At 42.8% G+C, this 26,742-nt stretch overlaps 1 protein-coding gene across 3 annotated transcripts in view; it reads right to left on the reverse strand.

Annotated features, from left to right (window-relative positions):
* Positions 1–26,538, reverse strand: part of LOC124591660 — an 85,319-nt gene extending 58,781 nt beyond the window's left edge. The window contains exons 1-2 of one of the 3 annotated variants that reach the window (XM_047131754.1): positions 26,365–26,538; positions 2,927–3,242 (exon numbers count right to left, since the gene is read on the reverse strand). In XM_047131754.1, the coding sequence (XP_046987710.1) occupies positions 2,927–3,144 (218 nt within the window). In that variant the 5' untranslated portion in view covers positions 3,145–3,242; positions 26,365–26,538. Of the gene's footprint in view, positions 1–2,926; positions 3,243–26,364 lie in introns of those variants that run through there. The other 2 variants (XM_047131751.1, XM_047131753.1) reach the window with 2 other exon arrangements.
* Positions 26,539–26,742: the final 204 nt, after the last annotated feature.

The raw sequence follows: 26,742 nt of genomic DNA on the forward strand, positions 1-26,742 counted from the left end.
ACCAAGTTTCACACGTATCGAACTATGGTGTTAACCCCAATCGATTGTAATACTTAATCAACACCTTCCACAGCCAAACTGATGCCACCAATGCAATCAGCGTAGTGAGAAGAAAAACTAAACGACAAAGCTAAATGGAGAAAGCCCAGTTACACCTCTGCAAAAGCAATACATGTGCCATATATGACTTACAAAACAGTACTGGAAACATGGTAGAAAATTATAGGAAAGAAAAAAAATTTGCTATCAGCAGATATTCAAAACTTAGCAGATGGGAGAGGAGAACCATGCTATATCACAGAGTGTCAAAGGAAGTAGTCTCAATGAAGTGGTCTCAATGAAGTGGTCTCAATGAAGTGGTCTCAATGAAGTGGTCTCAATGAAGTGGTCTCAATGAAGTGGTCTCAATGAAGTGGTCTGATGATGATGATGATGATGATGATGATGATGATTGGTGTGTGGGGCACTCAACTGCGTGGTCATCAGCACCCGCACGAAGTCCCAATTTTTACACAACCCAATCTAGCCACAATCACAAATGATGATGATGATGATGATGATGATGATGAAGAAGAAATGATGAGGACAACACAAACACCCAACCCCGGGCAGAGAAAATCCCCAACCGGTCCGGGCATCGAACCCGGGACACTGGAGCCCAGAGGCAGCCACTATACGACGAGCTGTGGACTGCTGCCAGTGACTCGACTTATTCCACGATGACAGACTCGGTGCAGTCATTTCAAATTTGAAGGTACCCCTGAAGCATAAACCTGGTGACCACCATCCAGTTAGGTCAAAACTGTGGCCCGGTACGTACGGAGTTAGGCCGAATAGGATGATTCGCTCCCCGAGAGGTGTGGGCGAGGAAGTGGAGAGGTTTAAGCTTACGCGTGCGGGCGACTCTTTAGTTAACAAGTATGGGACAGCTGTGTCAGCCTTTTATCAAAGAGGAATCCCAAAAATTGAGACTGTGCAACAACATCCCGGCACTAAGTACACAAGTCGAGTTCTGGGTCCAGACGGACTGCGGTAGGACGACACAAATGCGTGTCTCACATTTTTGTCGAAGAGAATTGGAGGTCGCGGGAAAGGGTCCAAGTGGAGGCTCCGTGGATACACCTTGAAATTGTTGTTTGGTGAAGGCTACAGACTGGGAGCTGTTACAAATGCAAAAGTTGAAACAATGTGAGTGTGACGAGAGGTACGACAGGTTGTGAAATGCATGGAGCCCTGCCATTTTTTTGGACCCGTGCACTCTGAGTGGTGTACCGACTGTAACACGAAAAAATCAGTGGAGTAAAAGCCGACAAAAATCAGTAGGGCGTCTTGAAAGCCCCTGTCATTTAGGTTAAGTAAAATGTGATCATGCTGGGCAGTGTTGTATGCCTCATGGAGATAAAAAAGGCTTCAATGAGATTTCACCATTTAGAAACACCCCATCAGATTGCTGTTTCCAACCTAACCACACGGTTAATTGAGGATTGTTCCTCCTGGAAACTGGGGGACAAAAGGCCCAGTGATTCGAGAAACCAGAACAACCGTCGGGCCACCATCTTTTCGAGCAGTTTTCAGAGCACACTGATGAGGCTAATCGGTCAGTAGCTGTCAATGGATGTCTGGATTTTGCCTGGTTTAAGGATAGGGATACTATCTTGACCCTGAAAAGCAAAAATACTTTCTGGCCAGGTTTGAGTAACATTCACATGTTGGATGATGAACTGAACCAGGGCCTGAGGCCACACTGTTTGATGCGTCAAGAGCCTGAAAGAGTTCCTGATCAGAGAAAAGTTCATTATATAATCAATCATGACCAGGGGGGGGGGGGGATAGGGAGGTGTCTTCAACATGTCTTATGTATTTTTTTTAAAAGAAAGAAAGAGAGAGATGGGGAGAGAGAGAGAGAGAGAGAGAGAGAGAGAGAGAGAGAGAGAGAGCTATATTGCTATGTTGTGGGATTCATATGAATGGTTCAAATCTTATCTTTGTAACAGGCACCAAATGGTAAAGATACAGGGAAAGTTTACTCATCAGAATACCAAAGAGTCGGATACGGGGCGCCACAAGACTCCCTGCTGGCACCACTGCTGTTCTTAATATTTATAAATGGCATGCCAAGCCATGTATCAGCAGCAGGTACAATATTGTTTGCTGGTGACACCAATCTGTCTGTTAAAGCTATGAATGATGCTGGCCTTCAGAAGACAGTCACAGTAGCGCAGAAAGATGAAATGTATTGTTTATGGATAACATTTTAATTGTGAATGACAAAGAAAGAGTTTCGGTAGACTTCAGACATAAAACAAACTAGGAGCCACATAAAAACAGAACTTGGGCAGTGTAAGATAAAGAAAACCCGTGTCACTAAATTTTTAGGAGTACGGATAGATGAAAATGTAATGTGGGGAAAACATACAGAAATGTTTCTTGCATTAAACATGTAAGTACACCACTGGCCCTATCGTAGACTTTTACGCCAGAGCACAATAGGAACTGGTGGTGGGCAGAAAGATATTTAATCGGCAGAGAGAGTCACTGATCTTTGGAATCTTTTGAAACTCCGTCAGGGAAAAATGAGCGCAAGAAAAAAATGAATGGGTACATTCTCGCAAGGGGTAGAAAAGAAAGGTAAAAATATGGCGTATACCCTGGTTCACAAACAGAACAGGGTACAAGACTAACGAAGAAGTAAAAGAAGACAGTTTATTACTAGCACCTGTGCACCAAATGACACTATCCAATTTAGCTAACACACTCAATCTAACAAATATACCAAAATCAAATAGGTCTTAGCTCCTTTACAGGATTCTAAAAGTGGAACTCATTTTGAATACAAAAGCAGAATGATCTAAGTTGTGCCGACAGTGTGCTCACATCCAAAGTTCCCACGTCAGTTTTACAATGTTACAGCCAGCAGGTTACTTACCCGACATGGTATTCCTTGTCAGCCCACAACCTCAAATCTCGCGACAGCTTTCTCCAACGACGGCACACTTTCCATACCACGTCCACTAGCTCAGTGAAAGACAAGTGAGAGAAGATCTTTATCAGTATCTCCTCAGGCAAGTCGTCAATGCTCGTACGCCACACTGCAGCGCCTTCTCCCGCGTGGCACAGTCCACTGTGCTCAGACACTGAAGCCATTTCACTGTCGAGCCTGCAGTCGGACTACGGTGAGGTGGAAGGCGCCAGGGGAGGTGACGAGCTGTCGAGTGGACGTCTGTCAGATATGCTTGCAGACACTGCAAAAAAACATAAACAGCATTACAAACCCGCACTCACACGGATTTCAGCTACTTCCCACTGTGTTAATGGAACAAATAACAGCAACGACATGCCAACATTATTTGACAACTGTCGCTGAAATCATTTCTTATGGCTGAAACTATTTCAGGACAAGTTAATAGTGTGATATTGAGCCAACAGACCACTCACATCATTGATGTGATAGAGATATGTGCCTTAAGGAATAACTGACAGCTGACATAATAAAAAACAGAAACACTGCAATATAAATTCCGATGATGTCACAGGATCTCCATTGGCACTGAGAGTCAGGAATGCTGTTCTTTTTAATGCCATCCGATGTAGGTGTACCGTAGGTCTGTAGAAAAGCGTAGCGTTCCAAAAGATTGGAAAAGGGCACAGGTCATCCCCGTTTTCAAGAAGGGACGTCGAACAGATGTGCAGAACTATAGACCTATATCTCTAACATCCATCAGTTGTAGAATTTTGGAACAGGTATTATGTTCGAGTATAATGACTTTTCTGGAGACTAGAAATCTACTCTGTAGGAATCAGCACGCGTTTCAAAAAAGACGATTGTGTGAAACCCAGCTCGCGCTTTTCTCCACGAGACTCAGAGGGCCATAGACACGGGTTCACAGGTAGATGCCGTGTTTCTTGACTTCCTCAAGGCGTTCGATACAGTTCCCCACAGTCAAAGTAAGGGCATATGGACTATCAGACCAATTGTCTGATTGGATTGAAGAGTTCCTAGATAACAGAACGCAGCATGTCATTCTCAATGGTGAGAAGTCTTCCGAAGTAAGAGTGATTTCAGGTGTGCCGCAGGGGAGTGTCGTAGCACCGTTGCTATTCACAACATACATAAATGACCTTGTGGATGACATCGGAAGTTCACTGAGGCTTTTTGCGGATGATGCTGTGGTGTATCGAGAGGTTGTAACAAAGGAAAATTGTACTGAAATGCAGGAGGATCTGCAATGAATTGACACATGGTGCAGGGAATGGCAACTGAATCTCAACGTAGACAAGTGTAATGTGCTGCGAATACATAGGAAGAAATATCCTTTATCATTTAGATACAATATAGCAGGTCGGCAAATGGAAGCAGTTAATTCCATAAATTTTCTGGGAATAGGCATTAGCAGTGATCTAAAATGGAATGATCATATAAAATTGATCGTTGGTAAAGCAGATGCCAGACTGACATTCACATGAAGAATTCTAAGGAAATGCAGTCCGAAAACAAAGGAAGTAGGTTACAGTAAACTTGTTTGTCCACTGCTTGAATATTGCTCAACATTGTGGGATCCGAACCAGATAGGGTTGATAGAAGAGAGAGAGAAGATCCAACAGAAAGCAGCACACCTCGTTACAGGATCATTTAGTGATTGCGGAAACGTTACGGAGATGATGGATAAACTCCAGTGGAAGACTCTGCAAGAGAGACGCTCAGTAGCTCGGTACGGGTTTTTGTCGAAGTTTCGAGAACATACCTTCATCGAGGAGTCAAGCAGTACATTGCTCCCCCCAACGTATATCTCGCGAAGAGACCGTGAGGAGAAAATGAGAGAGATTAGAGCCCACACAGAGGCATACCGACAATCTTTCTTTCCACGAATACGGGACTGGAATAGAAGGGAGAACCCATAGAGGTGCTCAAGGTACCGAAAATCTGAAAATATAGCCACTGTAAGAAAATAGTGTCTTCACCAGCGACATAAATTTAACTCTGGAATACACAATACAGTAGCCTATACAAAGAGAAAGCCATCACATTCATTGGCTTTGCCAACGCACAATCAGACTATCATCTTCCAATCTAACTTAGGGCTCACGTTACACTACTGGTCAGTCTGTCACTACAAATTTCATACCTAGACCTAGAAAAAGTCTTTGATTGTGTGAATGTTGACATCCTATTAGACAAGCTACGGAACATGGGCATTAGAGGCGCTGCTTATGACCTAATAAAGTGTTATGTGAGCATTAGAAAACAGTTTGTTCTGCTTAAAACGGAAAGTGGTGTCTACAAGTCAGAGATCGCTTGCATAAAATATGGCGTGCCCCAGGGCTTGGTGTTGGGCCCCCTTCTGTTCTTTATCTATGTAAATGATATTAAATACTGTACTATAAATTCAAAAATTGTTTTGTATGCCGATGACACGTCCATTGTGTGTAAAAAGGAGTTGTGTATGAACTAGAGGCCAAGTGTAATAATGTGGCAAAAGAAATTGTTCAGTTTTTTAATGAAAGCCACTTAAATGTAAGCACCACTAAAACATGTTTGATGGAGTTTAACAAAAGTAGTTTGAATAATGAAATTAAATTATACATTGTCAACGAATTGGTAAAGAAAGAGTCTAGTGCAAAATTCCTTGGCGTAACAATCCAAAGCAACCTGAAATGGGACACACATATTGACTCCCTAACAACTAAGTTGTCAAAAAATATATTTGCAATCAGTACTATTAACAAGTTCTGTAGAGACACTGTAGTCCTATGGACTGCATACCGTGCTCTTTTCTCCTCTCACTTGAACTACAGTATTGAAATTTGGGGGGCAACAACCAAACTCATTCTTCAAAAAAGGGGTGTGAGAATAATCTGTGGAGCAAAATATAGGAAATCTTGTCGCAACTTGTTTCCAAAAACTGAGGTGTTAAGTGTTGTAAACACATACATTCTAAAAGCCATATTGCTTCTGAAAAGACTGCACCCGAACACTTATTCAGATTTTGACCAGTACAATACTAGAAATAAAGTTTTTACATTGGCACCCACAGAACAGCACTTTACGAAAAGGGGCCTCAGTACGCAGGTATAAAATTGGCTAATGCACTGCCTAGTGCAGTCGTGGCTCTTCCTACAGTTAAATTGAAACACCAGCTTAAGAAACTTTTAGTAAAACACCCTTTCTACACATTAGAAGAGTACCATACTTACTTACACGAAGAACAACAAATGCTTCGCGAAATTATGTGAATAGAAATCAGTAAACATCTTATTGTAATTTTGTTGTAAATTAATGACGTATTCAGAAGAATGTGTCTTGTGTATTGTACAAATACTTCAATCATTACTGTTTCTTTGTACGTGTGCAGTGTACCATTCGATGTTGAATAAAGCTATTATTATTTCTTTCCTTTCTCAGATGTTATATATGGTTAAAAATGGAAAGTGACACGGACCTCGATCAAGCGTGACTTCCTTTTAACTGTACGGTATATGTTACATTGCATTTAGGAACGTTCGGGTAATTGAACATCAATAATTACAGATTTCTGTAGTTCTATATATAAGTTTGGATGCAGCTGTATTGCGTTGATGTACTAGTGGATATTGTGTGGTATGACTCCTGTAGTTGATGTATAATTGGTATAATGTCAACTTTATCCTGATGCCACATGTCCTTGACTTCCTCAGCCAGTTGGATCTAATTTTCAATTTTTTCTCCTGTTTTCTTCTGTATATTTGTTGTATTGGGTATGGATATTTCGATTAGTTGTGTTAATTTCTTCTTTTTATTGGTGAGTATGATGTCAGGTTTGTCGTGTGGTGTTGTTTTATCTGTTATAATGGTTCTGTTCCAGTATAATTTGTATTCATCATTCTCCAGTACATTTTGTGGTGCATACTTGTATGTGGGAACGTGTTGTTTTATAAGTTTATGTTGTAAGGCAAGCTGTTGATGTATTATTTTTGCTACATTGTCATGTCTTCTAGGGTATTCTGTATTTGCTAGCATTGTACATCCACTTGTGATGTGATCTACTGTTTCTATTTGTTGTTTGCAAAGTCTGCATTTATCTGTTGTGGTATTGGGATCTTTAATATATGCTTGCTGTAATATCTGGTGTTTATTGTTTGACCCTGTATTGCAATCATGAATCCTTCCATCTCACTGTATATATTGCCTTTTCTTAGTCAAGTGTTGGATGCGTCTTGATCAATGTGTGGCTGTGTTAGATGATACAGGTGCTTGCCATATAGTGTTTTCTTTTTCCAATTTACTTTCTTTGTATCTGTTGATGTTATGTGATCTAAAGGATTGTAGAAGTGGTTATGAAATTGCAAAGGTGTAGCTGATGTATTTATATGAGTGATTGCTTTGTGTATGTTTCTAGTTTCTGCTCGTTCTATAAAGAATTTTCTTAAATTGTCTACCTGTCCATAATGTAGGTTTATTATGTCGATAAATCCCCTTCCTCCTTTCGTTCTGCTTAATGTGAATCTTTCTGTTGCTGAATGTATGTGATGTATTCTATATTTGTGGCATTGTGATCGTGTAAGTGTATTGAGTGCTTCTAGGTCTGTGTTACTCCATTTCACTACTGCAAATGAGTAGGTAGATATTGGTATAGCATAAGTATTTATAGCTTTTGTCTTGTTTCTTGCTGTCAATTCTGTTTTCAGTATTTTTGTTAGTCTTTGTCTATATTTTTCTTTTAGTTCTTCTTTAATATTTGTATTATCTATTCCTATTTTTTGCCTGTATCTTAGATATTTATAGGCATCTGTTTTTTCCCTCACTTCTATGCAGTCACTGTGGTTATCCAATAAGTAATCTTCTTGTTTAGTGTGTTTTCCTTTGACTATGCTATTTTTCTTACATTTATCTGTTCCGAAAGCCATATTTATATCATTGCTGAATACTTCTGTTATCTTTAGTAATTGGTTGAGTTGTTGATTTGTTGCTGCCAGTAGTTTTAGATCATCCATGTATAGCAAATGTATGATTTTGTGTTGGTATGTTCTAGTAATATTATATCCATAATTTGTATTATTTAGCATGTTGGATAGTGGGTTCAGAGCAAGGCAGAACCAGAAAGGACTTAATGCGTTTGCTTGATATATTCCACGCTTAATCTGCCTTGGCTGTGATGTGATATTATTATTATTATTATATTACTTAACAGAAACAGAATTTTCTGGCGAGACATTCGACAGGTTCGCTAACTCGGACGAACAATCGGCTTCCGACATAACCCAGACCTCCGCTACATTACAGCACAGTTCGTCACGGCAACCCCGTCCATGAGATCATTGCTGCCAACGGATTGTCACCTCCACTGTTCCTACAACACTTACGAGTCAAACGATTACGACCACTGACCACCGCGACATCCGTTGCTGCCTGGTGGCGTTGTGGGCATACGATGTGGTAACAAAAGTATACAAGTGGGGCAGACACGTAGAGAAGATACGGGTTGCAAATGGGGAAAGCCATTCAGATAAGTGACTCTGATAAAGGGTAGATTACTACTACGCAGTGCCTGTGAAAGAGTATCTCGAAAATGGATAAGCTGATCAAATGTTTACACGCCACTGTCTCGAGCATCTACAGAAAGAGGTAGAAGGACAGTGAAACTAGCACTAGGCACTAAACGGTTGGACATCCACTACTCATCAGAGAACGTGGGCAGGATAGGTGGTGAGCTGTGGCGTCTCGGCCAAACGAGCACAATGTCGGTGCACACACGAGTGTTTCATCGTGCATTATCGATCACGATGTTACGCAGCAGACCATCCGTACGTGTTCGCACTTTAACCCGACAACATTGTCAATTACACTTCTGGCCATTAAAATTGCTACACCAAGAAGAAATACATATGATAAACTGGTATTCATTGGACAAATATATTATACTAGAACTGAGATGTGATTACATTTTCACGCAATTTCGGTGCATAGATCCTGAGAAATCAATACCCAGAAGAACCACTTCTGGCCGTAATAACGACCTTGATACGCCTGGGCATTGAGTGAAACACAGCTGGAATAGCGTGTACAGGTACAGGTGCCCATGCAGCTTCAACACGATACAGTTCAGTTCATTAAGAGTAGTGACTGGCATATTGTGATGAGCCACTTGCTCGGCCACCATTGACCACACGTTTTCAATAGGTGAGAGATCTGGAGAATGTGCAGGCCAGGGCAGCAGTTGAACATTTTTTGTATCCAGAAAGGCCCATACAGGACCTGCTACATTCGGTCGTGCATTATCCTGCTGAAATGTAGGGTTTCGCAGGGATCGAATGGAGGGTAGAGCCACGGGTCGTAACACATCTGAAATGTAACGCCCACTGTTCAAAGTGCCGTCAATCCGAACAAGAGGTGACCGAGACGTGTAACCAATGGCACCCCATACCATCACGCCGGGTGATACACCAGTATGGCGATGACGAATACACGCTTCCAATGTGCGTTCACCGCAATGTCGCCAAACACGGATGCGACCATCATGATGCTGTAAACAGAACCTGGATCCATCCGAAAAAATGACGTTTTGCCATTCGTGCACCCAGGTTCGTCGTCGAGTACACCATCGCAGGCGCTCCTGTCTGTGATGCAACGTCAAGGGTAACTGCAGCCACGGTCTCCGAGCTGATAGTCCATCCTGCTGCAAACGTCGTGGAACTGTTCGTGCATATGGTTGTTGTCTTCCAAACTTCCCCAACTGTTGACTCAGGGATCGAGACGTGGCTGCATGATCCGTTACAGCCATGCGGATAAGATGCCTGTCATCTCGACTGCTAGTGATACGAGGCCGTTGGGATCTATCACGGCGTTCTGTATTACCCTCCTGAACCCACCGATTCCTTATTCTGCTAACAGTGATCGGATCTCGACCAATGCGAGCAGCAATGTCGTGATACGATAAACCACAATCGCGATAGGCTACAATCCGACCTTTATCAAAGTCGGAAACGTGATGGTACGCATTTCTCCTCCTTACTCGAGGCATCACAACAACGTTTCACCAGGCAACGCCGGTCAACTGCTGTTTGTGTATGAGAAATTGGTTGGAAACTTTCTTCATGCCAGCTCGTTGTAGGTGTCGCCACCGGCGCCAACCTTGTGTGAATGCTCTGCAAAGCTCATCATTTGCATATCACAGCATCTTCTTCCTGTCGGTTAAATTTCGCGTCTGTAGCACGTCATCTTCGTGGTGTAGCTATTTTAATGGTCAGTAGTGCACATGTGCAGTGGCCGCGGGACCGTCGGGGTTCGACTGACGATCGATGAAACGTGTCAGCTCTTCGGGTGAATCACATTTTTGGTAAACAACGGTCATGTCCACAAATGCCGCCATCGAGGTGAACGGCGGCTCAGAATGTGCAGCGCACCACGGACGCGGGCTGGTAGGACCAGCGTTATGCTCTGGGAGACATTCTCCCGCATTTGCTCAGCACCTGTGGCAGTAATCAAAGGCACTCTGACAAATGCAAACCACCTGCATCCCTTCACGCTAGATGTCTTCCCCAATGGCGGTGTTATCTTTCTGCAGTATAGTTGTCCGCATCTCGGAGCCAGAACCGTGGAACAGGAATTTGAGGAGCATTATAGCTCACATTAATGTCTCGCTGACCAAATTCGCGTGATGGAAATCCTACGTGTTTTTGTCACTATTAGGCACCACCACCGCGCACACAAATCTGCAAAAAAATGGCTCTGAGCACTATGGGACTCAACTGCTGAGGTCATTAGTCCCCTAGAACTTAGAACTAGTTAAACCTAACTAACCTAAAGACATCACAAACATCCATGCCCGAGGCAGGATTCGAACCTGCGACCGTAGCGGTCTTGCGGTTCCAGACTGCAGCGCCTTTAACCGCACGGCCACTTCGGCCGGCACAAATCTGCAGCCCATTATTTGTGCGAATCACGTGACCTGTGCATGAACATCTACAGCCACAAACCTACCAATAAGCTGTCGGACCCTGGCACGCAGAATCAGTGATGTACTGCATTCCACAGACAGACAAAGCAGGTGGTCATAATGTTTTGGCTCTACAGCTGCTAAGAGCTCGCCTCAGCTGCTTCGCGCATCTACCGGGTGATCAAAAAGTCTATAATAAATTTGAAACTGAATAAATCACGGAATAATGTAGATAGGGAGGTACAAATTGACACACATGCTTGGAATGCCATGGGGTTTTATTAGAACCAAAAAAATACAAAAGTTCAAAAAATTTCCGACAGATGGCGCTTCATCTGATCAGAATAGCAATAATTAGCATAACAAAATAAGACAAAGCAAAGATGATGTTCTTTATAGGAAATGGTCAATATGTTCACCATCATTCCTCAACAATAGCTGTAGTCGAGGAATAAAGTTGTTCAAAAAATGGCTCTGAGCACTATGGGACTCAACTGCTGAGGTCATTAGTCCCCTAGAACTTAGAACTAGTTAAACCTAACTAACCTAAGGACATCACAAACATCCATGCCCGAGGCAGGATTCGAACCTGCGACCGTAGCGGTCTTGCGGTTCCAGACTGCAGCGCCTTTAACCGCACGGCCACTTCGGCCGGCAATAAAGTTGTGAACAGCACTGTAAAGCATGTCTGGATTTATGGTGAGGCATTGGCGTCAGATGTTGTCTTTCAGCATCCCTAGAGATGTCGGTCGACCACGACACACTTGCGACTTCGGGTAACCCCAAAGCCAATAATCGCACGGACTGAGGTCTGGGGACCTGGGAGGCCAAGCATGACGAAAGTGGCGGCTGAGCACACGATCATCACCAAACCACGCGCGCAAGAGATCTTTCACGCGTCTAGCAATATGGGGTGGAGCGCCATCCTGTATAAACATCGTACGTTCTTCAGGTGTTTATCAGCCAGGCTGGGGATGTTGCGATTCTGTAACATATCGGCGTACCTCTCACCCGTCACGGTAGCAGTTTCAAAACCAGAATCACGCATATCCTCGAAGAAAAAAGGCCCGATAATGTTAGATGTGGTAAATCCAACCCATACCGTGACTTTCTCGTCGTGCAGTGGAGTTTCCACGACAGTTCTAGGATTTTCGGTAGCCCAAATTCTGCAGTTGTGGGCATTGACAGACCCTCGGAGCGTGAAATGAGCTTCGTCGGTCCACAACACGTTACTCAACCAATCATGTCCATTATAATTATCCGGGATGTTATGCCGTGGTCGGTTGATGAATTCTGTGTCGATTCCCAACGTTTCGTCTCCGACTGCGGGAGACATCTTCAAGGGGGTCCGTAGCTGGCCGGCCGGTGTGGCCGTGCGGTTCTAGGCGCTTCAGTCTGGAACCCCGTGACCGCTACGGTCGCAGGTTCGAATCCTGCCTCGGGCTTGGATGTGTGTGATGTCCTTAGGTTAGTTAGGTTTAAGTAGTTCTAAGTTCTAGGGGACTGATGACCACAGATGTTAAGTCCCACAGTGCTCAGAGCCATCTGAACCATTTTTGGTCCATAGCTCGATGGAAGGTCCAACACACCCGCTGGCTCGCTACTGACTGCCGCTAAATTCAGTGTCCGCGCGCTCCCGCGCCGCGGCGTGACGTCACGTGTTTTGGAAACGTCAGTGCAATTGGCCGCTGTCCGTCGCCGTTGCCATCACCCAGTAGTGGACGGGTGGTACACATCTTCCTCAACACCGGCATCCATATACCGTTTAATTTCACGCCCTCCTCCTTTCGGTTGAAATTATTTGGGTGTTTAGCGATTTCGATTGCCTCCCTGTAGAGCCTTTCGTAATACCCGCTTGTGGCCGCTAGTACTTGCGTCTCCTCTAAACGAATAATTATACTGGACATGATATTTCTGGCCGTGAAAGTCTACATTTTAGTAACTCAACCAATCGTCATCTTCCGGCATCTTTTGAAACGCCCACACCGCAAATGCCCTCCGCTTCGCCAGGTAACAGGTGCCCGTTCGAATCCCCTTCCTATGGCGATAGGATCGTAACGCTGAACTAGCACATTCCCCGTTCTGATAATACAGCTTCACTAAAAGCGCCTTTTCAGGTAACGGCAACACGCTGCTACTGCTGGCGCATCTGATTCTCAGACTCTCATTACAGCTCCTTTTATACACGATTGTCATGCGCAGTCACTGACGTTTCGCTGTCCAGCGCCATCTGTCGGACATTTTGTGAACTTCGTTTTTTTTTTGTTCTAATGAAACCCCATGTCATTCCAAGCATGTGTGTCAATTTTTACCTCTCTATCTACATTATTCCGTGGTTGATTAAGTTTCAAATTTATACCGACTTTTTGATCACCCGGTACTTCGAGCAGTCACTTAACGCGTTCCCTATAGGCTACCTCTCCCCGCCAACGACGCCACACCTCTGTAGTCGATTATTGTCTCACCTGCACCTGTTGGCACTCTACAACTGAAAGCTGCCAACAGTGCTGTCAGCTATTGGGGATACTTTGGTGACTCTACCACAGTAAACGTACTAATCTGAGCCACCACCCACACGAAATGAACAACACGAGGTACACAGGTAAAGAGCTACTATCGGAACTGAAGCTGTGAAGGCAAGTCGCGAGTCACGCTCGGATAGCTCAGCAAGCACAACACCTGCTCGAAGAAAGTGGAGGTCCCAGGTTGCAGTCACGACTTGATCCACAGTTTAGATCTGCCAGGAAATATCGGTGACAACATATTATAAACAACAACTAGAATTGAAACATACAAACAAAACACCCTAGGCACCATTTACGTAAGGTATGACACCGCACTTCACTTCAAACATTATGGAATTCGTGATGGGACAATCTACTGGTTTTAACCACCACTTTGCCAGTCGGCCGCGCTGGATTAGCCGATCGGTCGAAGGCGCTGCAGTCATGGACTGTGCAGCTGGTCCCGGTGGAGATTCGGGTCCTCCCTCGGGCATGGGTGTGTGTGTGTTTGTCCTTAGGATAATGTAGCTTAAGTAGTGTGTAAGCTTGGGGACTGATGACCTTAGCAGTTGAGTCCCATAAGATTTCACACACATTTGAATATTTTACCCGTCGATTTTTTCTTTCGGTCGGTTTTTTCAGTCGAGTGCAAGACCAGAATGTCGCGGCTAAGGCCCCCGCAAACGATCAAATGTGTTTGACAAAATCGTTATCTGACTACGGATTTGCCAAGCAAGCCCGTATCGGATTTTGAGGCATTGTAGCACAACACGCCGAAAAGACAATGACGTCTCTCGGATTGGCCTTCAATGCGCTGCAGCGCTGAAACCGCACATTTGCGCGATGAGCAAGTAAATCCATCAGTACGGCACAACAGCATCGCAAAGCGTGGCGTCTAGATTGCCTGGCTTTGTTGACGCAATCTGAGCACAGGACACGTGATCCAGTTGGCCAATTACAGCGAGCACAGAAGACGTGAACCGACCAGGCAATGGCAAAGTGACTGTTTCGTCTCGCCCGCACACACAAATTAATACACATACAGCAGCTACAGAAATAACTAGAGCTGTGGCTTCTTATATAATTTTGGTTCCGCTTTTTTCCGTCATGTGATTAGCCTGGGACGTAAGAAGACATGTTAAACGGTCACCAACGAAGCAATCACATTGCTACTCTTGTATGTAGAAATCTTTTTCATCCCGAATATACAGGGTGCGTCAAAAAAATGTATAAGACGACATGTGAAACGGTCACCAATGAAGCAATCACATTGCTACTCTTGTATGTAGAAATCTTTCCCATCCCGAATATACAGGGTGCGTCAACAAAATGTATACACACTTTGAACTGTTATAGTGAATTTATTTCCCGTTCTACAAGGTTTAATATATTTGAGAAAGTAATGTTATGTTTCTTCAACAGGTGGCAGCAGTGGCAAGGAACTACCTGCAACATGGCGGACGTGCGTTTGAGCTTCGAAGCGCGGAAGCAGATAATTAAGTGGTACTGGAAGTTTGAGAATGTAGCTGCGGTTCGAAGACAGTGGAGAAGTGACTATGGTACATAACCACCTCCAAGGTTAACAATTACACGTCTACGAGAGAAATTCGAAATTCGTGGAACAGTGTGTGATGTGCATAAAGGTCGATCAGGGCGACCTCGTACAGCTACAAGTGATGATTCCCCACAACTGCGGTCTCGCAACTGTTACAGCGTTCACCTCAAAAATCTTCGAGGCAAGCGGCACGTGAGAGTAATGTAAGTGCTGGTAATGTGCAACGCATTCTGAAGAAAGGCAAGTTTCGTGTGTACATTCCGAGGCTGCTGCAACAGCTAAGTGACGACGATCCAGATAGAAGGTTAGAATTTTGTGATGGGTTCAGGAGATGGTGAGACGTGAACCGGGATTTATGGGTAGCATAATTTGGTCGGATGAAGTCCAATACAAACTCAATGGAACTGTCAATAGCCACAGTTGTGTGTACTGGGCTGAAGATAATCGTCACATTACAGTTGAAAAGGCTGTGAATTTGCCTGGTGTAAATGTGTGGTGTGGTTTGTCTGCAAGGGGACTCATTGGGCCTTTCCACTTTGAAGGCACTGTTACTGGAGAAACGTACCTAACAATGCTTGCTGACTCCATGTTCCCTGCCATTCGTGCATTATACGGTAATGATGAGTTTTATTTCCAACAAGATGGCGCCCCGCCGCACTATCATAGGGACGTACGAGCATACCTGGATCACGATGTGCCAGGCCAGTGGATAGGACGCAGGGGACCAATCCAGTTTCCTGCACGCTCTCCACACCTCACGCCGCTGGATTCCTTCTTACGGGACACAGTAAAAGATGAGGTGTACAAACGTAAACCAAGTAACCTGGACACACTTTGGAATGAGATTCAGGCGGTGTGCGCAGAAATCTCTTTGGACACTTTGGTACAATGTACAGAGTCAGTGGTGACTCGTACTCAGAAATGTATTGATGCTGAAGGCCACTAGTTTGAACATTAATCACATTTGCAAAAGTACATTTATTTTTCCAATTGGACTTTAAGTTTTCAGAAATTTAACATTGTAGGCCGGGAAATAAATTTTCTATGACGCTTCAAAGTGTGTATACAGTTTTTTGACGCACCCTGTATAATGATTTTGATTTCGCGATTCCCGAGGGTGTGTCACGGCTTGGACATAATAACAGAACTTAATCCTAGAACATTAAAGGGGGACGGTGACGAGGGGGGGGGGGGGGGGTGGGACACATGACACTGACATTACTAAAACGTTCAAATGTGTGTGAAATCTTATGGGGCTTAACTGCTAAGGTCATCAGTCCCCAAGCTTACACACTACTTAACCTAAATTATCCTAAGGACAAACACACACACACCCATGCCCGAGGGAGGACTCGGACCTCCGCCGGGACCAGCCGAACAGTCCATGACTGTAGCGCCTTAGACTGCTCGACGGACATTACTACTAACCATCTTAAATTTTACTATTCTTATTTTATTCGAAGGAACTCATAATTTATAGTTTACGCACTAATTAATTACAATTATAAGGTCTCCATCGGTTTGCTACATACAAAATGTCCTGTTTTACACCGTATACTGACGATCATACTGCTAAGAGTGTTGACGGGAACCACGTTGGTGCCAACTGCAATCGTCAATTCTAGGAGGGTTCAGTGATCTTGGGTTACATTACTGGCAGTGAAGCTGTGACTTTTGTATTTTTTGTTGTTACACGTACTTGGCTGTTCTACGAATAGGTCGCGATTTGCAGGGGCGCGATTAAGCTCTTTTTGGCTGTATTTTCCGAATTTCTCGCGATTTCCTGTACTATTGTTAAGCCGGGGCATATGATCACAGCTTGAATCGGCAGCAAAAATCTGGCTTTGGTGACAGACTGATCTGTAGCGTGTAGCCAGAGGTCTACGTACAGTTGGAATACAACAGTCTGGTTGTGACTTGGCGCAGCGAAATTTCGAAAAAGGACTCACCAATGGCCGTGAAATCTCAGGAAACTGTCGGTGGAATTCAGGGAGGGCCGAGCTAAAAAACGCTTCCTTGAGCCCACTGAATTTCTGATGAAGTAAGAGTGGTTCAGAATAATAAAAGGAAAGATCCTCTCTGGAACGACGATCGTTAGTGACTGCTTCAGTTAATACAACACTCTAGTCGGCACTGTAGGTTTTCAGCAGGTCAGAGTGAACCATAGTCTGAACCTTACAGATACGTAAGAGCGTTCCGTCCACACACAGAACGTGGAGAGAATGAAGTGGGACTCCAGAGGTGCCATTCCACAAAACGACAGAGAGACCAAATATTTCCAGGGTTACCTAGCTGAGTGTATGTTCTGTCGAGTACATAACCAAAAATAAATATTACATCACTTTTTTGTTGAAGCGGGTACAATTTACCCTTCCAGCGGAATTAAGAAACAGGAAGTCTTTTGAAGAATGTTGCAAGCACAAGTCGCGACTACAACTCACTGCCTTTTTGGGGAAACCGACGCCTTCAGTTTCCTCGACATTACAGGTATGTTACAGCAGCATTTTGCTAGGTACTGTACGTTTTGTACAGTACACTGGACTATCCACTTTATTTGTGTTTCAGTTTTAACAATTTTTTTCGTCGATTGTGTGTACGCGCGTTGAGAATGAGATGATATGATTGGCTGATTACATAACGTGTAATGTACTCTCATTCTATGTTCTGATTGGTTGAAGCTATGACGTGTCCTCTGCCCAGACTGTAGAACAAAAGCACACCGTACAGCGCAATCTCACTTTCACATTTTCCGAAGTTATAGTCCCGCATAGACCAGATAGGTAGTGCTGTATTTGGTGGATTTCGTATTTATACATGCTTATCACGCAAATATGCGGTTTCGGTGCTACAGTGCGTTATAGATCTATCCAAGATAGTCCTGTTTTTCTAGGTTTGTTGAGCTACAGTGCCTGAAAGTGCGATACCGACAGACGAGGTGTGTTCAAAAAGTAAGGCGACGTTATATTTTTATGAAAAAACACTTATTTATTCATCAGTATTCATGCTGTCCCCTTCAGAGTAATCCCCTTTGATACAATACACTTGTGGCAGCGCTTCTTCCAATCCTCGAAGCACTTCTCATAAGAACTTTGTGGTACAGCCTTGAGTACTTCCAGCAGTGCAATTTTTATTTCCTCAATCGTTGAAAATCTTCGTCCTTTTATAGGTCTCTTCAGTTTTGGGAACAGGAAAAAGGTCGCAGGGAACCAAATCCGGTGAATATCGTGGCTGAGGAATGACTGTCGTGTTGTTTTTGGCCAAAAAATCTCCCAGAAGCAACGATGAATGAACAGGTGCACTATCGTGGTGCAAAAGCGGTGAATTGTTTTTCGTCAGTTCCGGACGTCAAGGTAATACCCATTGACCGTGCGACCTTGAGGCAAAAATTCACGATGCACTACGCCACTGTGATTGGAAAAAAAAAAAACAGTGAGCAGCAGAACTTTGACATTTGACCGGATTTGGCGTGCTTTGTTCGGCCTTGCCTCTCCTGGATGCTTTTCCATTGGGACGACTTGGCTTTGGTTTCGACGTCACAACAGTAAACCCATGTTTCGTCACCAGGTACGACCCATTTCAGCAAATCAGGATCATCATTATCGCAAGTCAAGAGCTCCTGAACGATGCTCAAACGACGGTTTTTCTGAACAAAATTGAGAAGTTTCGAAACAAACTTCGTTAACACTTGTCTCATGCCCAAAATATCCAAAAAACAACTGCATGACACGAGCCGACCGATATGCCAACATCCTCAGCAGCTTGTCTTACGGTAATTCGACTATCTTCCAAAACAATTTTCTTCACAGCTTCGACGTTATCATCTGTTGTTGATGTGCTGAGGTGGCCAGAGCGAGGTTCGTCAGTGGCATCTCGGCCATCTTGGAAAAGCTTGTACCACTTGTAAACTTTTTTTTTCACTTAGAGCAGACTCACCGTATGCCACTGTCAACATCTGAAGTTTTTTAGACCACTTGATTCCATTTTTCATAAAAAAATTGATTATACAAATTCTCTGCTCCATTTTTTGTAATAATCGGAAATAGTCGAGCACACTAAAACACGTCTAACCTTTCTATCTGTCAAAAACAAACTTGAAACTGTGAACGTATGTTCGGGACGTGTGTACCAACATAACAAAACAAAAAGATCGATAACCGGATGTACGTTGTCCGCGCAATTTGAAAAGTCACCTTAATTTTTGAACAGCCCTCGTATAAAATTCTGCCATTTTGACAGTAATGAGAATAGCGATAAATGCAGACAAAGCCATCCTGGTATTGACGTTGGTGCTATGTTTGAAGAAAAAGAAGAAGAAGATGAAGAAGAAGGAGAAAGAAAGAAAGAAGAAGAATGTCACTGGTCCAGGAAATGGCTTAAAATGAGAGATTTACACATCAAAATCAGCTAAACGGGCCTATTATTATCAGAACCCGATGACGAAATCAGCTTTCTTCGAATGGGCAATAAAACTCTCAAAAACGCGTTACGCGCAGCGTAAAAGAGGAAATTCGTGCGTCACATTCGCTCTTATCTAGCCACGCACGTGTCAAACAAGCCTATACACGTGCCAAGAAAGTTTGTCAATTTAACCTTAGTTTTGAAGCAGACGCTTTTTTGTGTATTCTGCATTTTGGCACTTGCGGGAATGGCTGAAAGTGCAGATACAGTATTTGTAACAGGACTCTGGAACAATGTTTAAAGAACGAGACCCTGGTACAGGGAATGGTTAAAAATGAGAGAGAAATACACACACACGAAAAGCCGTAAACGACAGTGACCCGTTAGTAACTTCGTCCTCACACTGAAAAAAAGAAAAAAAAAAGCGCCAAGTATTGTACGCGCAAAATTATTCTCTTCTACTTTGTCCTCTGACGCGGAAGAACCGAAGGACTTCCATTTATTTTATGTCATGGCACTCACTCTTGTATGTTATACGTAAAACATCGGTTTTGTTCATAAACCCTTGCTACCTAGTATATGGCTGGGAAAGATGTGATACCTCTATCATTTTGATAATTGTCAGTGCTATTTTGTTTTTGTCCTCGATCGTATATTCCACAGTTGTGGAAACTCACAATACAGTGTGATAAATCGTAATAAAGCAATTTTCACTAAACATGCGCTGCGTATCATCGACACAACCAACGTCCGCCATCTTGTCAAATTTTCCGCACACACGTTAAGCACGATCTAAGCTTGACAAACATGCCAAGCTTCACCGAACACGGCGAAATATACGCATCAAAAACAGTTTTGCATCACCTAAGTACCGAGAGTTTTGGACCTGTACAGAAAATTGGAACAGAGATCAACATAAACAGCATTTCCGCCCTTTTTACTGCTCATGAAGAACACACATTGCGTGTTGTACCACCATACAGCGAGACCTTGGAGAGGTGGTCGTCTACATTGCTGTACACACCGGTACCTCAAATACCCAGTAGCACGTCCTATGGCATCTCGCGATTTCCTGTACTATTGTTAAGCCGGGGCATATGATCACAGCTTGAATCGGCAGCAAAAATCTGGCTTTGGTGACAGACTGATCTGTAGCGTGTAGCCAGAGGTCTACGTACAGTTGGAATACAACAGTCTGGTTGTGACTTGGCGCAGCGAAATATCTAAGATAAGTCGTGGGGTCAGTATTGCCTCACGTGTTCCAACATTTCTGCGGAATCCAAACTCATCTTCGCCGAGGTCTGTAAAGAATTCGCGTTAGTATTTTGCAGCTGTGACTTATTAAACTCATAGTTCTGTAATTTTGACATCTGTCAACACCTGCTTTCTTTGGGATTGGAATTATTATATTCTTCTTGAAGCCTGAGGGTATTTCGCTGGTCTCATACATGTTGCTCACCAGATGGTAGAGTTTTGTCAGGACTGTCTGTCCCAAGGCCGCTAGTAGTTCTAATGGAATGCTGTCTACTCCCACGGCCTTGTTTCGACTCGGGTCTTTCAGTGCTCTGTCAAACTCTTCATGCAGTATCGTATCTCCTATTTCATCTTCATCTACATCCTCTTCTATTTCCATAATATTGTCCTCAAGTACATCAACCTTGTATAGACCCTCTATATACCCCTTCCACCTTTCTGCTTTCCCTTCTTTGTTTAGAACTGGGTCATATGAGCTCTTGATATTTGTACAAGTGGTTCTCTTTTCTCCAAAGGTCTGTTTAATTTTCCTGTAGGCAGTATCTATCTTACCGCTAGTGAAATAAGCCTCTACATTTGTGCTCTAGCCATCCCTGCTTAACCATTTTGCACTTCCTTTGGATCTCATTTCTGAGACGTTTGTATTCCCTTTTGCCTGCTTCATTTACTGCATTTTTATATTGTCTCCTTTCATCAATTAAATTCAATATTTTTTTCTTAGTTTACATGTAAAAAGAAGTTACTTTGTTATGTTTTTGAACTTGCACTGCTACGAGTGTGAATCGTGATTCCTTCCTGTTCATGCTGACAAAGTATTACGAATTTATTTGTAAAAGTATAGACAGTGGTAACTGAAATGTGCTGCGGTGGCTATCCTGATCCGGGTCGGTTGATCAGATGGCCACGTTGTTCGTGCAACTTAAACTCGGGTGGTGTCCGTGAAGGGGGGTACGACGGCGGCGCCTCCCGGGCGTCTCTCGTGACACATGCCGTGCAAATTTTCGTAATACATGCGTATAAGGTGGTGGTTGCTTCTGACGCTAATTGGTTGTGAGAGAAGTAAAGTGGTGCCACAAAGTTACAGCGTTTTTAACTTTTCTGGCATGACGTCCTTCCCTTCATCTCATATTCGCAAATTTTGATTGGTAATTTTAATAACTGAAGACAGAGTTACGTTACCCGCCAAAGTCCTTTTTCGTGACATGCATTCGGCGTCTTTTTAATAGCAAACGGCAGTGCAGCGGTCGTCTCCGAGGACAGAGGCGTCGTGGTACCGATCCCATACTACGGGCCTGACATACACCGAAGCGGCAAACAAACTGACACAGGCGTGCGCATTCAAAGGGACACACAGACAACCAGAATACGGCGCTGCGGTCGGCAACGCCTATGGAAGACAACGACTGTCTGGCGCAGCTGTTGGATCGTTTACTGCTGCTACAATGGCAGGTTATCGAGATTTACGTGAGTTTGAACGTGGAATTATAGTCCCCGCATGAGAGATGGGACACAGGATCTCCGACGTAGCGATGAAGTGGGGATCTTCCCTTACGACCATTTCACGAGTATACCGTGAATATCAGGTATCCGGCAAAACATCAGGTCTCCCGACATCGCTGTGGCCAGAAAAAGATCCTACAAGAACGGGACCAACGACGACTGAAGAGAATCGCCCAACCTGACATAAGTGCGACCCTTCCGAAAATTGCTGCAGGTTTCAGTGCTGGGCCACGAACAAGTGGCAGCGTGCGAACCGTTCGACGAAACATCATCGATATGCGCTTTCGGAGCAGAAGTCCCACTCGTGTACCCTCGATGACTGCACGACACAAAGCTTTATGCGTCGCCTGGGCCCCTCAACGCCGACATTGGACTGTTGATGACCGGAAACGTGTTGCCTGCTGGGACGAGTCTCTTTTCAAATTGTATCGATCGGACAGATGTGTACGGGTATGGAAACAACCTCATGAATCCAACGACCCTGCACGCCAGCAGGGGACTGTTCAAGCTGCTGGAGACTCTGTAGTGGTGAGGGGCGTGTAGCTCTTGGAGTGATATGGGATCCCTGATACGCCTAGATACAGTTCTCGCAGGTGACAAGTACGTAAGCATCCTGTCTGATCACCTGCATCCATGGACGTGGGCAATTCCAGCGGGTCAATGCGACACCCCACACGTCCAGAATTGCTACAGAGTGGCTCCAGGAACACTCTTCTGAGTTTAAACACTACCGCCGCCCACCAAACTCCCCAGACATGAACATTATTGAGCATATCCGGGATGTCTGGCAACGTGCTGTCAGAAGAGAATCCATCTCGTCGCACTCCTACGGATTCATGGACAGCCGTGCACGGTTCGTGGTGTCCACTCCCTCCAGTTAGTCGAGTGCATCCCACGTCGTGCCGCGGCACTTCTGCGTCCTCGCGGGGGCCCCACACGATATTAGGCAGGTGTAAGTGCTTCAAAGACTGCAATGATGGAATTTAACATACGGAAACAAATAGAATTTGACATGAAATTATACATAGAAAATGATATTGTAAATAAGGAAAAATGGACAAAGTTCTTCGGAATTACAATCCAGGACAGCCTCAAACGGGACATGCATATCGATTCCTTAGCATGTAAGCTGTCGAAGAATGTGTTTCCTATAAATATGATTAGCAAATATTGTAACGGCATGTGTGTACTAAAAACTGCCTATCATGCCCTATTCTCATCAAATTTAAACCATGCTGTAGAAATATGGGGTGCAACAACTCAAGCCAACCTAAGCACATTATTAATACTACAGAATAAAGCTATCAGAATTATTTGTGGTGCCAAACCTCGAGAATCGTGTCGGAATCTGTTCCCAAAGTTAGGTGTGCTTACCATTATAGGTGTATACATATTGAAAGTTATACTGCTTGTGGAAACAATAAATCCAAATTTCAACTGTGACCTGCACCAGTACGATTCAAGGCTAAAGTTCAGATACCATGTAAATAGCCACAGAACAGCTTTATATGAAAAAAATGTACTTCATGCTGGGCTGAAGCTATCCAATGCCCAACCAAAAAGTCTCACAACCCTTCCCACTAACAAAAGATCAGCTAAAAAGAATTCTAATTGAAAACCCTTTTCATTCCCTAGACAAGTATTATACCTGTATGAAAATTGCTTCATAAGTATGTCAAGCTCATAGTTTTAACTAACCTACAACTAATATAATGTTGATAACAACAATATTTGTAATATTGTGATTGTATACTACCAAATGTAAAATGCATCAAAACATAAAATTTGTTAATACAAACAAATCTTTAGTTTGTAATTTATAAACTGACGTATTCAGAAAATAATCTGTATGATGTCCTGACACTGTATGATTTCTACGGATTGTATCTGATTATTCGATGTTGAATAAATACTATTATTATTATTATTATGAGTCTGTGAAAAAAATTTGTTCTGCCTTAGACAAGTCTAGCAAAGTTGCAGGATTGTTCTGTGACCTCATAAAAGCATTTGATTGTGTAAACCATCAATGGCTCCTGTATAAAATGGAAAAATACGGAACTGGAGGTCATGTTTTAGAGTGGTTCAGGTTATACCTCACAAAGAAGAAACACAGAGTAGTTATATCATCAAGCAAGGGAAATTTCTTCTCTGAATGGATGATTATTTCACAAGGTGTTCCACAAGGCTGACTTTTGGTTCCAATTTTATTCTTACTGTACATAAATGACTTGCCACTAAACATAAATTCACACTCAGTTTTATTCACTGATGATACGGCTGCCCTCATCAAAACCAATCACTCACAACAAATTCCCTCAACAGCCACAAATCTATTAGACAGTGTAGAAAACTGGTTCTGACTAAATGTGTTAAAATCGCATATTGGAAAAAAACATTTACTACAGTTCAAAACTATAAACTCTAAGATAAATGAAATTCATATTACCTGCAGTAACCAAGTACTGAAAGAATCAGATTGTGTTAAATTTTTAGGAATCAAAATTTATCCTGGTCTTCATATATAGAAAGCAAATAAGATAAACAGCCTGACCTTTGCTATGAAGATTTTGTCATATTCAACTAGCATGGAGATAAGAAAAGTAGTTTATCACAGCTATTTTGAAGCTGTTATAAGGTATGGCATTATCTTTTGGGGTAATACAAGCAAAATCATTAGAATATTAAAATTACAAAAATCAATTGTTAGAAATATGTGTAATGCAAGACCAAAAAAATCTTGTCGCCCACTGTTAAGAAATCTAGTGGTATTAAGTGCCCTCTGTTTGCACATCTCTGAACTGATTATTTTTGTATACAGTAACCGTATGTTATTCATAGACAACAATATTAAGCATCAATACAGCACTAGGAATAAGACAATGCTTCCTACTCACAGGTTAAAGTCATATGCACAAACCCCACAATAATAGGCATGAAAATCTACAACATGCTAAAAAAGAAACAAATAAATAGCATGGAGCTAGAGCAATTTAAATCAAAGCTGCACAAGTTATTAGCGGAAAAAATTTTATTACTCTGTAGAAGAATTTATGAACGATGATGTGGAAGTCTGAGCAAGGAAACATCACCTGTAAATTAAGCTTAGCAGTTTTGTGTCAAATAAATGATTGTAAAAATATGTCCACTATGCAAACACTGTTGTTATATATTACTTTGTAATTCATGTAAACTGGAGTGTTGATATATTGTTTTAGTAATACTGTATATACAAATTGTAATTGTAATGTAAATGTAATGTTGACGAGTCCCCAGTACATCAGATCTGTGATTTGACTTTGTATGTTACGGGATAATAAACATTCTGATTCTGAAGAACCTCTGACTGAGTCATTTAAAGAATGTTTGATTAGGAAACTTCTTATTGACAATTTTCGTCCATGAATACCATGTTCTCATATTTCCCACCAGAAATGTGCTACAGAAATAATAACATCCACAGATCTATGTAAATAATATCTGTAAGGTTTTGACTCAAAGTTAGTAAGCATCTATGCATTTACATTTTTACTGATGTTTGTTTATTGTATATATCTATATGCATTTTTATGTGAACACAATTTATGACACAGATAACACTGTAGTAAAGTAGTATTAAGACTCATTTATATGCCTGGTTGTAAGCACAGTTTTATAAGACCATGAGATGAACCGATTATGCTTGGCGAGACACAGGCTTGACACACATGGTTTTTGAGGAAGGTTTAATTTCGCGACCACGAATTTCGGGGTTTTGGCTTTCTCTTTTTTTTTTGGAGGGGGGGGGGGGATCTCTCGTGCTTTGTTCTCTGCGGTCGTTTTCCCTTTGTTGCGACTAGGAATTTCACATGTACTGTGCAACATGGAACGGTCGTGGTCTCATGTGTGTTGACAGTAATCTTGCACATATGAGCCACTCAGTAGGAATGTTAAACCAGACTGCTGTAGTATATAGCAGCATCATATTTCTATGCAGGCATGGTTTCAATGTAAACAAGTTTAATATTTATGTATTATGTAAATAGTTAGGTATTTAGTACGTCGCTTTCTGGTATTCAGGTAGCAGGGACTCAATTGTAAATTTGCAAAAGCGACTGTTTACATGTGTCGCAAATAGAGCCACAAGGATAAGTGGACTATCAACAGAACATAGGACACTCAAGAGAGTGCGAAATGTGGACTTCGAAGTGTTTACATATAATTAGGAGAAAGAGATTATAAACAATGGCTAGGTCCAACTCACCGTTTGTTGACGATGTGTAGCAGCCGACGGGAGAGGAACCAACGTCTTCAGCCTCTTCTTGTGGCCTAATCCAATGAGTGATAAAACATTCACACACGCACAGAAAGCAATATAGTGTAGTGCACCATAGTGACATGCTACTTTTCAGGCACAAACTGTCATTAATTTCGCTAAAGACAGTGCTGGGACGATGTGTTATCGACAACACATAAACAATGCAATCACACACGATGAGACTTTACGGTGCGATGAATAAAATGTGTTAGCAGAGACGTTTAATAAATGCATGCTTAAAAATAAGCGTATAAACGCACTAAATAAGAAACACTGTTGAGACACTTTTGTTGTGGTTATTCAAACCGGGAACGATTTTAAAAC

This window comes from Schistocerca americana, unplaced genomic scaffold (assembly GCF_021461395.2).
Source record: "Schistocerca americana isolate TAMUIC-IGC-003095 unplaced genomic scaffold, iqSchAmer2.1 HiC_scaffold_86, whole genome shotgun sequence".
Lineage (NCBI taxonomy): Eukaryota > Metazoa > Arthropoda > Insecta > Orthoptera > Acrididae > Schistocerca > Schistocerca americana.